The following is a 16,127-nucleotide window of genomic DNA, read 5'->3' on the forward strand; positions in this document are numbered from 1 at the left end:
TGCCGCACACCATTATCTTGCAGCTTTAGCATCCTGCAATGGTTTTGCCAGAAATCAGTGGCCTCCAAATGCCAGAAACAAGGAGACAAGGCACCAACAGCAACCAGCACAGCTGGACAGGTTTGTTAGAGACATGGGGAAGTGCTTGTGCCAGGAGCTTTACAATGCTGCCCCTGGAGAGCATCACACAAGCAGCTCAGGGCATGAGATGAGCCACACAAATCACACCAAAACCAACCAGGACACTGCAGCCTCTCCATGAGCACCCACAGCTCTGCTTACACCATCAGCAGCTCATTCCCCTCCTCAGCTCTAGCAAGGAATGGATCTGCTACTGCAGTTTGACCTGTGGGCACAGCAAGCAATCAATGGGCTAAAATACATCAGCACAGACAGAAACCCCCTTCTCCTTTGGGTCACATCACCAGCTGGCCAACAGAGCCAGCATTTTCCCCCTTGCAGCAGGATAAGCAGAGGCCATTCAGAAGAGGATCAGCAGTAGGATCCTGGCAGCAATGACCTCTTAAATTCCATCCTTCCAGGATAAGTCAAAAGAAGAATTATACAATTCCCATCCAAGGGACCTCCCAACACTCCAGTAGGCACTAGGAGAGTTTGTAAGCACCACGTGGGGCACAGGTGCTTGGTCACACAGCAGCAAAAGGCCATGAAGCAATGGCAGGGAAGCTTACAGAAGCACCCATACCCTGCACAGTGGTTCCTAGGAACAAAAGAAATGAGTTGGTGAATTTAGAGAGAAGCAGACCAAATCAAAACACTGAGCATGTCATCCATGCCCAGTGCCACGATGGCACTTGGGAGGCATTTTACAGCTCCCCACCTAAAAACATGGAGAACAGATAATTAAATGGATGCTTTTTCAGTATGCTTTCAATCCCTTTTTCTCCAGGATTTTATACAAAGTATTTGACTGTGATACTAAAGCTGAGAGAAAGAGCTAACAGCTTCTACAGCGAGGTGACAGCCCTACCCACAGCCCGCTCAATCAATACAGATGGATACGCCTCTCCAAGGGCTGCTGGCTTTGGGAGCTGACATGCCCCATTCCCCACACACTGCAGCAGAACCTGTGGGTCTGCCCTATAAGACCCCTCAAGATGGAGAATAGCCTGGAGAGCCAGGCAACATTAAGCTTGCCCAGCACAGAGGAGAAGGTGGCAGAAGCCAGCCCTGCTCCAAGAGCTCAGCCTGAAAACCTTGTTCTGGCTTGTTTTCCCACTAGCTTTGGGTGCCTGACTTGTAATAAGTAAGCCTGAAAAGCAGGCTCCTTTTCAGACATGCCAGGCACTTGCAGCTCCAGCTCATAGACGCATCTCCAGGGAGTCAAGTTCCAGGTGCACCCAAAAAAACTCGTGTTTCAGCCAATACCCAAAGGCCTCCGTTTCCTTGTCTGAGAAAAGCTGGGCAGTGCCCAGGCCCAGGACTCCGAGGCTCAAGGGGAAATTGCTTTATAGCAGCCAGTCTAATTGCACTGAAATTATGAGATCAAGCAGTAAATTCACGTCTGTGTTCGTTGCTCTGGGTGGCAAAGCTGCACTGGCAAGTGCCTGATCTCCAATCGCTGCAAATTCACGTTTCATTGGAAAGGGAAGGAGGGGGTTAATGAAGGAGAGCATTGCCAGTTGGAAGTGCTACCTAAAAAGGGTTTCTCCTACTAGCTGAAGCAAAATGGTTTCTCTTGCCAGCTTGTTTACTCTGCAGCTGAGAGCAGCGGACCGCCAGGTTTTGCTGCTGGATCCTGCTGCAGGATCGACGGCTGCAAAACCAGCCCTGGCACCAGGACATCAGCAAGGCTGGACCAGGTGTGGTACAGCTGCACCATCCCAGCCCAGGAGCAGCCCCACAATGCCCACATCACAGGCAGTCCCCAGGACCAGCATCATCTACACCAGAAAATGGGTAGCTCAGCACTTCAGAGAGCAAATCCTGGGCCCATTCTCTTCTCCTTTGGGGAAATAATGGTCCTCACCATATAAAGGCCAGGTAAAAGCTGGAATTACATTTAACCAAGACGGTTTTACATGAACTGTCCACTGCAGCACTAGGGTCCTTAGGGGCCTTACCCATGGAAAGGGCACCCAAACCCCAACACCAGGGAATAGGGATGCTGGACAGGACACACAGGTTTTCCTGAGAAAGGCAAGCACCAAACCCATCCTGCCCCACCTTGCTGCTTCAGAGCCAGAAAATGGACAGGACTCGTTATCCTCTTTAGAAAAACAGAGCTTGCAATCATGTGCCAAGAAAGGTATCAGCCAGATTCCTGTCTCTGGGAGATTTTGGAGTCCACAAGCCAAACTGAAGCAGTGTGGCTCTTGCAGTGCACAGCCCGTCCCAGCTCCAGGATTAAAACCACCGTGTCTGCAAACAAAACATTGGCACCTGCCAGGAGAGCCAGCTGGGGAGGAGAGTCAGCCTGCAGCTGCTGCTGCCCTGCCGGCCACAGCACGGTGCCCAGCAGCCAGCGCCAGGATCAGGCCCACGTTTTACAGCCTTTATATTAATTACCCAGAGTCTAAATAAGATTAAAGTTTTAATTCCATCTTCATCTCCTAGAGGCTCCTGCTGCGCTCTCGGGTTTTCCTGGTGCCACGAAGCTTCTCAGGCAGTTACAGCAGAGGGCACTTCTCTGACAGCCAGAGACAGCAGCAGCTCCTGCATCCAGGGCTGCCCCGCGGTGCCCGACCAGCCCCGAGGATGCACAGCCCTCTGCAGCTCCATAAACCCAGCACTGCTGTGAGCAGAGCTCTGCAAAACCTGACCCTTCACTGAAATCCACAACTCGAGGCCAGCTGGGTCACTCAATGATTAAAAAGCAGAGGGCCAGCACTGGGCAGTGTCCTGAGGCCACGCTCAAGTCATAGGTGGGAAGGTGAGCAGGAGCTCGAGGCAGAGGGTGTCTGCCAGGGCAATGCTTTGTGCCTGGCCCCATCTGCACTGCCCAAGCCACCCCATCATAGTTGGCCAATGGGCAATTCAAGCTCTTAGCCTGGACCACTTAAATTGGAGTTTTACAGTTGGAGATGGGCCAGAGAGCAGCAAATGCCAGCTGAGCAGGAGAAGAAATCACTGCCTGCACTGGCTGGGTGGAGGATATGGCACAGGTTGGCAGCAGCAGTGCTTGCTGCCCTGGTTCCTCAGTGCCCATGAGGACAGAGAAAATGCTGCAGAGCTGCAGCTGTGGCTCAGTCCACAAGCACCAACCCCAACAGCCCATGATGGCAGAGCCTTTGATCTCACTGAGCAGCAGCAAGACCTGGCTCAAGACACCAAAGCACCCAAAGTTCAGCACTGACCTATACATTGTGTCCAAACCTAATCCTACAGCATCCCATAGTATCTGCACAGACCAGCTCCAGTTATCACCTCCTGAACCTCCAGCTGCTGTGCAGCCACAGTCCTGGAAAAGCCAACTTGCAGCCAGGGAGAATTGCAAGGGAGAGATCCTGGTGGAGGAGAGGACAGACACAGCACAACCCTCCATCTCCAACACTGCCTGTACCCACAGCCTTGAGCCACAGCCACCTCTTTGGACAGGGTTGTGATCACTTTTTATGTTATGAACAAGGAACAAGAGCATCTTACGGGAGCTTGGGAAAGCACAGAGTATCATTCACCCCAGTTTGCCTGGCTGAAGGCAGATTGTGGAGAAGGTTGCTCCATGAGCATGCAGGACTTAGCCAGCTGCTCCTCAGGGAGCAGTGAGCTGCCCTAGCTCAGCTGCTGCCCCAACCACCCTTCCACAGGAACAAAATCCTCTGTGGTGCTGGGTCTGCTCCCATTTCCTTCAGTGGAGGACATGGTCAAGCTGAGCCAGCAGAATACAGCCAGGCCAGGAAACAAGAAAAGCCCTCCAAGCACCCTCCTCAAAGCCCCCCATGGAGCCCAGGTTTTGCAGAGTGAGCTGATGACCCCGGTGATCCCCTTGTGTCACTGCCCCTGTGGTTTGGAGTGTTGGCTGCGCAGCAGGAACAAGGGCTTCAGAGGTTTTCTTTCCAATGGGCACCCCACCACGCGCAGACACGAGGCTGCCCATAGCCACTGCTAAGGTATGTATGCCAGGGTGAGCCCAAGGCAGGCACCCAGCCTGGAGAACCTCTGCAGTCAGTGGAAACCTCCCCTACTTTCTGCTCTCTACAGAAGATGCCGTTTCAGAAGCAGCTCCCGTTACTGTAGCCGCTTCCTGGCTATCCATCTCGGAACCCCTTCTCCCACTGCAGCCTCCTGCCTTGAGCCCCCCAGCGCTTACCTGGCGGACAAGGGCTGCTCTACGCTGTCACCAGCTTCGGTGGGTGCTACTGCTCCCCGGGCGCGGTGGTTGGGTCGCTGGGTGACTGGAGCTTTTAAGCGACAAACGTGGGGACACCCCTGAGTCTCTGCATCCCCTAAACCCAGCCCTGAGCCCCTGCAGTCCCTAACCCCCCAGGGACCAGCCCAGACCCCTCCCCTCACACCCTTCAGCGAGGTAGAGCAGGGGCTGCGCTGCCCTGCAGAGCCAACACTGCCGTATGCCCCGAGGCGGGACGGAAGGCCTTAATTAGCCCATAATTAACCTGAGCGCGGTCTTGCTCTCACTTTGGGGGAAAACCAGGTGTGATTGGGGCACTTTGTGAGGAGTGACTGATGCACGGTCCTGCCCCCACGTCGGGGGAAAGCCCTGACTCCCCTCCAAACGCGGGGTGATGGCAGGAGCTCTACAGGCACGACAAGAGGTGTCCCCGCCGGGGGCTGTCGGGGCGCGGGGGTACCCGGCAACACTGGGGTGCGGCTAGCACCTGAACCGGCAACTTCCCGGGGTTAGGACAGCCCAAAGCAGAGCGGAGCATCCCACCGCACCCGCGGGGATGGGATTCACAGACGGTGCCGGTACCACCGAAGGTCCTGCCGAGGGGACGCGCTGCCTCAGGGCTGTCACAGGGCGGGACGGGGCGGGGCGTGCCGCGCCCCCGCCCCCGCGGCGGCTCGGGGCCGCCCACCGGGGCGGGCACCGCCCCCCGCTCACCTGTGCGAGGGGAGCGGCGCGGGGAGGCGGCGCCCCGGCTCCGCCGCCGCTCGGGCGGGACCCCCGGTGCCCTCAGCGTCCTTCGCCCAGCCCGGCCGAGCCCCCGCCGCCCTCACGGGCCGCGCCGCGCCCGGCACCATTTGAACGGCGCGAGGCGCCCGCCTCACTCCTATTGGCCGCGCTGCCCGCCCGTCAAGCCGCCCTCCGCCTTTCCATTGGTAGCGCTGGCCCCGGGGGGCGGGGCTCGCGGGCCGGCGCAGCGGTATAAAAGGCGGGGGCCGGGCGGGCGGGCGTTCAGTGTCTCTGCGCGACAGGTACGGGCGGGCGCTGGGGGGGGGGGCGCGCGCGGGTGGGCGGGGCGGGCGGGAGCGCGCGGAGGGGCGGGCGGGGGGCGGTGCCGCGCGGGTGGGCGGGGCGGGGGCGCGCGCGGCGCTGGTGGCGCTGCCCGCCCGCGCCGTCCGTGCTCGGAGCGCGGCGGCGGCGGCAGCAGCGGGAGCCCCCGGCGATGCCCGCGCTGCTCCCGCCGCTGGCCGCCCCCTGAAGACACCCCTCTCTGTTTGCCCCCCTTCTCCAGCGACCTCAGGCTCTTTTCCCCCCTTTTCCCCTTCCCCCCTTCCCCTTTATTCCCTCCCCCCCCCCGCCTCTTTATCCTCCTTCCTTACGACCCTCCGCACCCGCCCGGCTGCCGTGTGGATGCGGGCCGGGGTGCCTGGCTGCGCGGGCGGCGAGAGCCGATGCTGAGGGGCCGGAGGAGGATGGAGTGCACCCTCGATGCGCAGAGTTTGATCAGTATTTCCCTGCGGAAGATCCACAGCTCCCGCACGCAGCGAGGCGGCATCAAGCTCCACAAGAACCTGCTCGTCTCCTATGTGCTCCGCAACGCCCGGCAGCTCTACCTGAGCGAGCGCTACGCCGAGCTCTACCGCCGCCAGCAGCACTACCCCGACGGCGCCCCGCTCCTCGCCATGCCCGCCTGCCCGCCGCCCGCCGCCGCCGCCCCGCCGGAGCTGGCGGCGCTCCCGCTGCCCGCCGACACGCAGGACCGCGAGGCGCGGAGCTGCGGGGCTGCGCGGGGCGGTGCGGAGCTGCTGGAGGTGCCGGTGTGCGCGGTGCCCCCGGAGATGCAGCGAGCGCCCTGCAGAGACTCGTCCCCGGGCTTCTACCGGGCCGCCGGCAGCGCCGGTCCCGGTGGCGGAGGCGGCGCGGCCCCGGGGCTGCTCTACGCCGCCGGCTGTGACTTCGGGAGCGGCGGGGCCCCGCACTGTAGCAGCCGCACCACGGTGCTGGATTTGGACACTCACGTCGTGACCACGGTGGAGAACGGGTACTTGCACCAGGACTGCTGCTCGCAGTGCCCCTGCTGCTGCCAGCCGGCACCGGGGCTCGCCTCCCCGCCGCCCGCGCCCGGCACCAAGCGCAAGTATTACCCGGGGCAGGAGGAGGAAGAGGAGGGGGTGGAGGAAGGGGAGCCGGGGGGAGGCGGGGTGGCGGGCGGCCCCCCCTTCGCCCCGTGCACCAAACGCGCCCGCTTCGAGGAGTACAGCGCCGAGCACCCCCAGGACTCTTCCAACATCTCCAACTTGATCTCCATCTTCGGCTCCGGTTTCACGGGGCTGGTGAGCCGGCAGCAGGCGGACTCGGAGCAGCCCCTCAACGGGCAGCTGTGCAGCAAGCAGGCGCTGGCGAGCCTGGGAGCCTGGACTCGGGCCATCGTCGCGTTTTAGAGAGAAGTGGGGGAGCAGACGGGGTGTGGGGGGGCTGTTGACAAAACGGGGGTGCGATCCGAGGGACGGCGGCTCCGGAGGGGGGACCCTGAAACAAAGGCAGGGAGGGGGGTTGGGGCGAGGGGAGGGGGGGGTGCCGAGGGGTGCGCAGGGGAGGCGGGGGGGCTGAGCCGCGCTAGTATTTTATAAATTGTACAATAAAGAAAAAAAAAATCTGAGATCTTGGGACTTTATTTTTGCAGAGATGAGAGGGGGAAAAAAAAAACAAAAACAAGCAAACAAACGAAAACAAAACAAACAACAACAACAACAAAAAAAAAAAAAAAAAAAAAAAAAAAAAAGAAAAAAAAACCAACGAGGCACCTATTTAAATAATCCTCTTTGTGTCCGCTCGGGCTCTCTTCGCGGCGGGCTTCCTGGGGCCGGTGCTGGCGGCCGGTAGCGCCACGTGAGAGCCGGCACCGGCCCCGGGACCCCGCGGCGGGAGCGCCCCCGGCCCCGCTCCCCGCCCCGGGCCGCCCCGCGGGTCCCACCGCCCCCGGCTCGGTGTGTTTCAGGGTGCGGACAGGGGAAAGCCGCTGCTGCCCCGTGGCTTTTGTGCGTTTCTTTATATATTTAAAAGAACAAAAAAAAGGCAGAAATGAAAACACTTCAACTTTCCTCCCAGAAGAAACGTGTGCGATGTGACTTCTTCCCACCGCTTGTGCCAGGGGAGCGCTGGAGGGTTCTGAGAGCTGAATGTGGGAAGGGGAAAACCAGGATCCGGGGGTCCCTCCGGGCTGCGCCTCGCCACGCCGGGGAGGGGGCGAGCCACCCCCGGCAGCCCGGAGCCTCCGCCTCGGCGTGTGCTTGTGATGCCGCCGGTACCCGTGTAACACGACTCACGTCTCCAATGTGTGTGTCGGGTCTGACCCCTTTTTATTTTTCTTTTCTCCCTTTTTTTTTTTTTTTTTCTTAAGTTTAACTGTTCTGGTTTCAGCCTTCCCAATCGTAAAACCAGCAGTGTTTGGTCTTGTGAAGAGATTTGTCTCCTGTAGAGTCTCTTGATTTTTTTTTTTTTTTTACATTATTTTTTTAAAGAAAAACCTTTTGTTGTAAAAAGGTGGGTTTTCTGGTCGTCGTCCCCTCCTCTTTCTTTTGCCCACTCCCAACTTCACGGTATCAGCACTGTGTGTAACTGAGGATGCTTTGCCAAACGGTCTGTTGGGGTCTTCTTTTTTTTCTGCTCCTTTTTCTTTGTTTGTAAGCCTGTATTTTTGTGCATATGGAATTGTATATCACCGGGTAAAACTGTTCAGATTTGTTTAAATTTATAATCTTAATAAAAAGTCGATTATAAAGTTGCTGTGCCCTTCCTTTCCTTCACCCCGCAGCCCGCTGAAGCCCCTCTCCTGAGCCACTGCTTCCCCTCTGCACCAGGGAGCCTTTACCGAAACTCCGACTCCCCCCCCCCCTCCCTCGCCGTGTACCCCCCGGCCTCGGAAAAACCCCTTTGTCTCCTCCCCAACACCATCCAGATTCACCCTCTCCCCACACACACACACCCGCAGCCCCCCCGGCTGCCAGGATGCAACAAAAGCCCCCCCTTGGGTCTGGCTGTGCCGCGCAAAGCGAGTCCCAGGTGGGGAAGGGACCGGTGGGGAAGGGGCCGGAGCCGGGGTCCCCTCCCCGCGCCCCGCGGCGGGGGGAGCAGCCAGGACCCCCCGGCCCTGCCTCGACCCGCACCTGGGCAGCGCCGCCTCCTCCGCGCCCCCCGACGCGCTCGGGAAGTTTTTTTAAGTTGGAGTTTGTTATCCCCGCGCGGGGCCGCTGGGTGGTGCGGGCGGGTTTTCCTTTTTTCCCCCTTTTTGTGCATGTGTTTTTCTCCTCCCCTCCTTTACCCCACAGGAACGAGCCGGGGCCGCTCCGCACCCCTTCAACACCCCCCGGCCACCTCAGGAGGGGAGAATTATTATTTTTTTTAACTCTGTGCACAACGCGCAGTTCCTAGCATGCAGCGCAAATCCCGCAGATGAAGCCGTCCCTCTGCCCCCGCACCCCCAGCATCCCCGGGACCTCCCCACATCAACACATGGACAAAACCCCCCTTCCCAGCCCCGCGCATCACCGTGGGAGCGCAGCCTTCCCTTCTCGCGGGGCCGAGACACCATGGGATTGCGGGGCGCGGAGGGGTTGCGGGGGGGGTCGCGGCCGCGGAGGAGCCGGAGCGCGGAGCCCCCGGCCCGGCTGCGCCCCCGCTCCGCGCCCCGCGCCCGCTCCGCGCCCGCAGCGCCCCCTGGCGCCCGCCGCGGGACCTGCAGCGCCGCGCGGGGCCGGGGGAGCGGGGAGAGAGGGAGAGGGGAGAGAGGAGAGAGGGAGAGAGGGGGAGAGAGGAGAGAGGGAGAGAGGGGAGAGAGGAGAGAGGGAGAGAGGGGGAGAGAGGAGAGAGGGGAGAGAGGGGAGAGAGGGGGAGAGAGGGGGAGAGAGAGAGGGAGAGAGAGAGGGAGAGAGGGGGGGAGAGAGGGAGAGAGGGGAGAGAGGAGAGAGGAGAGAGGAGAGAGGGGAGAGAGGGGAGAGAGGGGAGAGAGGGAGAGAGGGGGAGAGGGGAGAGAGGGAGCGGCCGCGACCCCCCCCCTGTGCCGAGAGGAAGGGGCAGGGGCGGCCGCGTTGTCCCCAAGCGCCGGGGCTGCTGCCCCCAGGCAGCCCTGTCCCGCTCAGGACGCCGCAGGGCTGAGCGCCGCTCCCCTCCCATGCTGATCCTCCAAACAGCCTCCCCTCAAAAAAAATTCCAATTGAAAATATAAGCCCTGTGACCCCCTGCCCAGGCGCAGAGGCACTGCGGGAGCACTGCTGAACGCACCAGCGCTCGCTCTGTGAAACTAGGGCTGGATGCTTTGACCAGAGAGAATTCACCCACGGGGCCATGGAGAAGTCCCCTCCCGGCCCCTCGGACCGGGACCCTGGGGGCATCCCCCGGCCCCATCCCACTTCCTTGCCCCGGGAGTCGAGGCTCCCCGGCACGGAGGCAGCTGGAGACGGGCCCTGGCAATGGGATTAGAAGTAGCAGCTCCTGCACCCATAGCCCTGGCTGCTGCACACAGTATTTGGGGGAAGTTTTAAAACCCAGGTTCCTCTGCGGACGCCCACAGGTCAGCATGGCCGGCTGCTGAATCTTAAACCCAAATGCTTTTCCTACAGCCCCTGCTCCAGGCAGCCCAGCCAGCCAGGGTCAGAGCTCGCTTTAGTCCAACAGCCACATACACACACACTCATCACCCTCCCAAACCGCTCCCCATCTCCCAGACCTCGGGGTTTCCAGTGATAAAGGGGCCATCAGCAGGACAAGCACCCGTTCCTGCAGGGTCCACCACCCCAGGCGCACCTATCCCTCCAAATCTCCCCTCTCCCGGGGGGAGCCAGCTCTCGCCCGCCTTCACAGTGGAAGTTTCTGGGGCTTCAGTCAAGGTTTTCAAAGGCTGGAATTGGCAAAGACGCCTCCGCATCGCCCGTACACACACGGGGAGGGGGAGTCGGGGTGCATATGCCACAGGGACACTCAAAAATCCCTGTCACTGAGGAACGAGGAGATCCCACAGCTGCGCGGAGCCGCGAAGACTCACACGCTCTCGGTGGCGCAGTTATTTATTTATTTTAAACGCTGGTACATGACATTTTTCTTCTTACGAAGGCGGCAGCAGCAGAAAGCCCATCACAGCCTCTCCTGAAAGCAGAGCCTGGAAACCAGAGTCTCATCTGCATATTCATAAGTACCTGATAAATTAATCATGATGGCAGAAGCATTCAGGCTAGAAGGGAGGTGACAGGGGAAGGTTGCACCCCCCAACACAAGCCCATCCTCACTCTCGCACACGCTCCTCGTCTTCCAGGCACAAAATGTTTTGATCCCTTCACAAGTCGGCGGAAACCCCTGGGTGCTGCGGGGAAGGGGGCTGTGCCCCCCCAGCACGCGGTAGGCACCCACCACCTCGCCCCCCACCCCTCTGGTCCCCGGCTCCGGTGAGAGATGCAGAGCAGATGGGCTGGAGCAGGGTGGAGGACCCAAAATCTGAGGGAGCTCAGCTGCCACCGCTGCACCGCCCAGCCCAGCCGTGAGCTCTGCTCCCGTGTCACCGCCTGTCCCCAGCGTGGTCCAACGTGCCCCAGCACCGCCCGACCTTTAGCTGATGCTGAGGCGTTTGACCCTAAAAATCCTTCCACGTCTCCCCTTAGTGCTCTCCCGGCTGGAGGTGAGCGGGCGTCGCCAGCATTTTGTGCCCGGCAGCCCTGGAGCGGGAATGAGGCACAGAGGGCTCCTCTGGAAGGGACGGGTGGAGTGTGGCTGGCACAGAACCGCAGGAGGTGGGAGATGGGGAGAGTGAGGGGAGCCAGGGCAGTCCTGCAGCGTGCCAAGGCAGAGGGAGCCGGCTCTGTGCACACATCGCGCTCTCTGCCAGCTGCGAGACACATGTGGCTTTCCCTTCCCGGTGCAAAACGCTCTGCACAATCAGATCCGCTGCTTGTGGTGTCCTCAGTGTCACCACACTGAACCCCCTTGTCTGGGGAGTCACCCTGCCCGGAGCAGAGACGCTGCCTCCGGTAACAGAGGCAGAAATTCAACCCGAGGCTGGAGCAGAGCCCGAGCCCAGCCCGCTTTTCCCGCGAGCCGCCCTCAGCAGAGCGGGCAGGAAGGGCAGAAGGCACCTGGGAGCTGCCTGTAGAACCCAGGAGGGTCGGGATCTCGCTTCATTTCCCTGACCCAGAGGCAATTGCAGAGGTGGCTGCCGGGCCGGGCTCACCAAGAGCAGAAGGTCAGCACAAACCCAGCACCCCACGGGTGCTTGGAGGGCTCAGATCTGGCATTAGGGAGTCACAGATCAAGCCCAGTGTCAAAGCCAGCAGTTCAGCAAAGTCCTCATGCCACTGAAGCAGCTCAGCCCAGATGTCACTGCACATCCAGCAGTTCTGTCCACACCAGGAGGGACCAGGATGGACAGTGATGGAGAACTGACCCTCCATCTGCCAGCCCAGCTCACCCCCAGCTCCCCCAGGGGGAGGCTGGGCATCACCTGAGGAAAACCCACCCTCACACCATGAGCCAAGCACCAATTCCCAGGTTCTGACCCACAGCTGGAGCAGCTCCATGTCCTCCTAAACCACAAGTGCCAAGAACAAGCCCATATCCACTCCCAGCAGCCCATCCTCAGGAGAGCAACCTTGTGCTCTGCAGAACCCAGGCAGGATCTATCTGTCCTTCCTTCCATCTGTTGATTTTGAGTCAGATCCCTCCCATCTCATCTCCCCAGCTTAAACATGAATGAGCAGAAGAATATTTTGGGATCTGCACATGTTAGCAGATGTTTGCAGGAGTCCCCTGCAGAGAGAGCAGTAGGAGAGCAATGGGGGACCCACAACGTGGTGGAGAGGCTGCCATTAGTGGTCTGTTTAATATGTTGGGTTTGGTCTGGGCCTGGGTAATTAGCACCTGAGCAGTAATTATTCACATTTGGCCTTTCTATATCCTGCTTATAGATTTGATGATTAATGTTGCTCATTGAGTTAAGCCTGTCCTGGATTTACCAGCGCACGGTGGGAAAGTTAGGAGGAGGCTGTTGTGTGGCAGAAGCTGCTGTCCTCACACAGAACAGCAAAAACAGCACAATAGAAAAATTAGAGTAAAAAGCACTTTTCACAGAAGCAGCAGCCGCTAAGCACAGAGCAGCCATCTCAGCAACACTCTGCCACCACCATCGACGCACGAGGAGCTCGGTTGTGCAGGAGAAGCAAAACACCTCCCTCAGCATTCAAAAGACACTGATGCCAAATGATTTAAAGGTTTACTGGCACCCCACAGACACAAGCTGGGCAGAGTTCTGCAGCAAAGCTGGGGTGCACAGACCCCCCTCAGCCACCTTTCCATCAGGGAAACACAACGAGGGGTCTGCAGAGAAGGACCTGCTGCCCCCACAAGCTGGGAAATGGGGAAAACCAGCTGCTAACTTCTCCACATTGGGACTTACACAGCTCAGCCAAGCAAAATCCATAAGCCAGTGGTGGGCTCAACTGCTCTCCTAAGCACTGGCTCCTCTGGTGTCACTGCTGGTCCTGGGGGAGGGGGCCGTGCTGCCAGTGATGGTCCTGGTCACCTGCAGAGGGACCTGGGGCTGCTTGGCTGACCCAGACTCTTGGAGGCTGAGGGCTTCTCCAGCTGCTCCTCAGGGCAAAGACGTCTCCAGCAGAGCTGCTCTCTGGGATTTCCACGCCAGGCAGGCAGGAGCTTCATCCAAGATCTCAGCCAATGCCAAACAGCACATGGAGGTCGGCATGGAGCAAAGGAGAGGGCCAAACCCAGAGGCAGAGCCCAGGCAGAGCTGCTCTGGCTCCTTTTCCTCAGGGAAAGGACTGACTCCACGTCTTACAGATAAAGGAGCACAGAGAGGAGAAGCCCTCAGCAAAGCCTGCTCTTATCCTCACTCCTCACCCCATGACTGCTCCAGCTGAGCAGAATCACCTGTCCTACACCTGTGGGGAATGAGACAGAGCATAACCCCATCTGTGCTTCTGCCCAGAGGAGGGAAAAGGGTTTTCCCAGGGAAACCCCCACATCCATGGTGCAGCTGTGGACCATTCCTGCTCCCTGCAATCCTCCTCCTTTTCCTAGGACTGAAGCTGCCCCTTTTTGCCTGGCTGGCAGGTCCCCCACAGGGCTGGATCCATGTGTTTTCCCCCCCATACCTGTTGTCCCAAACTCATGAGGACTCCTGTGTGCCAGAGCACAGCCTCTGCACCGTGCCCCTGCTCCCACCTTTTCCATGTGGGAAGCTCCAGCAGCCACTTCATGGCCCCACTGGGCTCAGCCCCAACAGACAGGAGCAGCTTTGGGGCAACCCCCCCACCTCGGGTCCCTGATTATTTCCACACTTCCATTCTGGGAGCTCGATTTCTAATAAAGAACCCCCAAAACAGTGCTTTCTCCCTCTTTTCCTCACCAAAACGAGACTTTTGCATTGAAATGTGTGAAGCTGCATTTTTTTTTTTTCCTTCCCTTTTTCCCCAGGTTTTGCAACATGAAAGTGGATGTTGATGTGAATGGAATTTTGAAATTGGAGACTGGGAAGTTCTGTGCTGGGAGGTGACTGTTTGCTCACAAAATCACCCTTTTTCAAGCTCCCCGATGAAATTCTGCACAATTATTTTTGTCTCCTCCTCGCCCAGCCAGCCCGGTGCCCTGCGCTGCTCCTGCTTTTGTTTCTCTTCTTCTCCCTGGTGAGGATGAACAAAACACCAACCATTGCCCATGCCCACTCCTCCTCCTCCTCCTCCTCCTCCTTCTCCTCCTCTCCCGGCTGCCAGCGCAGCCCGGTGCTGCCCGCCTGGCAGGGAGCGCTCAGGATTCGGAGATATTCCCGTGAACTCCTCCCCAGCAGAGAGCCGGGGCTGCTCGGGTGCGCAGCTCAGGGAAGGGCATTCCAGCAACTCACCCTTCTGTTTGCTTTGGTGCTGGAGAGCAAACACCAGCTCAAAATACGTGTGAAGGGACAGGCTTCACCCTCACCAGCCCCGTGCTGGTGTGAGGCAAGGGAAAGCTCTGCAGACAGCTTCCAGCAGGACTCCGGTTGGGATGGGGGATGACCCTGCACAGGGATAGAGCAGCACCCAGGGTGTCTGGGGAACGCTCAGAGCCAGGGGAGAACCCCCATATCCAGGCTCTGTGTCTGCTCTCTTCCATCACCCATCTCCCCCCAGCTTGTTGTTCCCACATCACCATGAGCATCCTGGCTCTTCCACTCCCACAAGCACCAGAAGGCAAGGACAGGGCTGACAAGCCCCAGGAGCCAGCACATGGAAACCCCAGGCTCCGTGGCGCTGTGCCCTCGGCTGGGTCACACAACAGATGAGGGGGAGGACTGAGCCTCCAGTTTCTCCCCCTGGAGTTACCACTGGATTAACTCGGGTTGTTTCAGGAGCACTTACATCCAGAGCTCCTTCAGCTCAGCCCATTGGTGCCTGCAGGGGCAGGCAGTGCCTCTGGCTTATTCCCGGGCTGGGGATCTGTTGACTCGGGAAAATCCTCAGGTTTTGGAGCACATCTATTAAAACAAGCAGCGCTGTGGCCATCCAGGCTCTGTCCCTTTCTGTCCTCCGACCATGGAGACCTCGTGCTTCAATCCAGTGGGAGGAGAAGGGGAGCCAAGTGCCAGCCAGGGCAGATCAGCAATTCCCACGCGGTGCTCTGGACAGGGTATGATCTCCTTTCTTTGTCCCACGGTCCTCACCACGCTCCAGCTCTGGCAGCAACCAGAGCACCCAGACACTGTTTGGAATAGGCAGGATAAGGGGTGCAACCAAAGACTGACAGATGGAAACCCTGCAAGAGGAAGGAAATCTGGTCCTTCTGACCCCAGTTTCAAATTTTCCTTGTTTTTGGTACCTCAGGTTGCAGTAAACAGGACCACACCACCAGGCTGGGCAGAGAGGACACACAATGAGCTGCTGGAAGCCAAGTCATGGTCAGCTCACTGGATTTCATCTTACTGATGTATTTATGTCACCCCATGCCCAGATTCACTGGGTTTGTACAGCAGGATGGTGTTTTTATCCTTGGCCTCCAGGTGGGAAAGGAAGGCAGTGTCCTCAGGTAGGGTTGCAGCAGGGCTCCAGGCAGAGCAGGCAACTGAACACACAGATCCCGAATCCATCCCAACCAGTGGCAGCTCTCTCATGTATATGAAATTTATGTTTCACTCTCTCCCCAGGGATTCATCTCCCATCTTTCCCCTTTAATTATAAAAATTAGTAGGTTTGAGGTATATTTTGAGAGTTTTTCTTTTCCTGTGTTGACAAAGTGCAATACTTGATGACTCTAACCCCAAATTCTCTGTGACACAGATACCCTACCAATTATAATATACTTCCAAGCTCGCTCCATAAACCCCTTTGCTGTTGCTATTAGTATGCATTAACATTTTATTGGTGTTACAGGATGAAACATCCAGTCTTGCAGCTCCAGTGGGCTTGGGGATTTCCAGCATCCTGCAATATGTATCCGTGCAGAGGAAATTAAAATGTGGATGGATCAGCAAGATACAGTCAAATCCTCTCCAGTAATTTAGAGAAGACTAAACTCTGGTGCTAGTGGAGCATATTCCAAGCTATCTAATAGAGAGTTGATGATCTCTGTAACAGCCTTTTTGTAAGTTTTATTCTTGCCTACAAGGGAATTTTTTCTAAGGGGGTATGTAATACCTAAACTAATATTTTTAAAGGTATATGCTCTAAACATGGAAAAGTAAGGCCCTTTGTAGAGCAGTCACTTCCAATGACCAGCAAGTACTTGATAAAAGAATTTACTCTCTTATGTTACAATCTAGCTGGAATTTCTAACCACACCAGTCATTTCTGCC

At 58.2% G+C, this 16,127-nt stretch overlaps 1 protein-coding gene and 1 long non-coding RNA gene across 3 annotated transcripts in view; one reads left to right on the forward strand and one right to left on the reverse strand.

Annotated features, from left to right (window-relative positions):
• The window catches only part of LOC128798705 (uncharacterized), a 105,138-nt gene extending 99,924 nt beyond the window's left edge, over positions 1-5,214 (reverse strand). Inside the window, exons 1-2 of one of the 2 annotated variants that reach the window (XR_008434517.1) lie at positions 5,024-5,214; positions 4,271-4,361 (exon numbers count right to left, since the gene is read on the reverse strand). This is a non-coding gene — a long non-coding RNA (uncharacterized LOC128798705). The remainder of the gene's footprint in view (positions 1-4,270; positions 4,362-5,023) is intronic. The other variant, XR_008434516.1, reaches the window with a different exon arrangement.
• Positions 5,215-5,459: 245 nt separating this feature from the next.
• IER5L (immediate early response 5 like) lies at positions 5,460-6,775 on the forward strand. The gene has a single exon (XM_053962232.1). It carries the CDS (start codon positions 5,758-5,760, stop codon positions 6,745-6,747), a length of 990 nt encoding a protein of 329 aa, XP_053818207.1. The 5' UTR covers positions 5,460-5,757; the 3' UTR covers positions 6,748-6,775.
• The last annotated feature ends 9,352 nt before the right edge of the window (positions 6,776-16,127 follow it).

Source organism: Vidua chalybeata, chromosome 21, assembly GCF_026979565.1.
Source record: "Vidua chalybeata isolate OUT-0048 chromosome 21, bVidCha1 merged haplotype, whole genome shotgun sequence".
In the NCBI taxonomy this organism is placed as follows: Eukaryota; Metazoa; Chordata; class Aves; order Passeriformes; family Viduidae; genus Vidua; species Vidua chalybeata.

Excerpts from the sequence above, each read along its gene's own strand:
- IER5L (XM_053962232.1), top strand. The coding sequence starts at position 5,758 with ATGCTGAGGGGCCGGAGGAGGATGGAGTGCACCCTCGATGCGCAGAGT.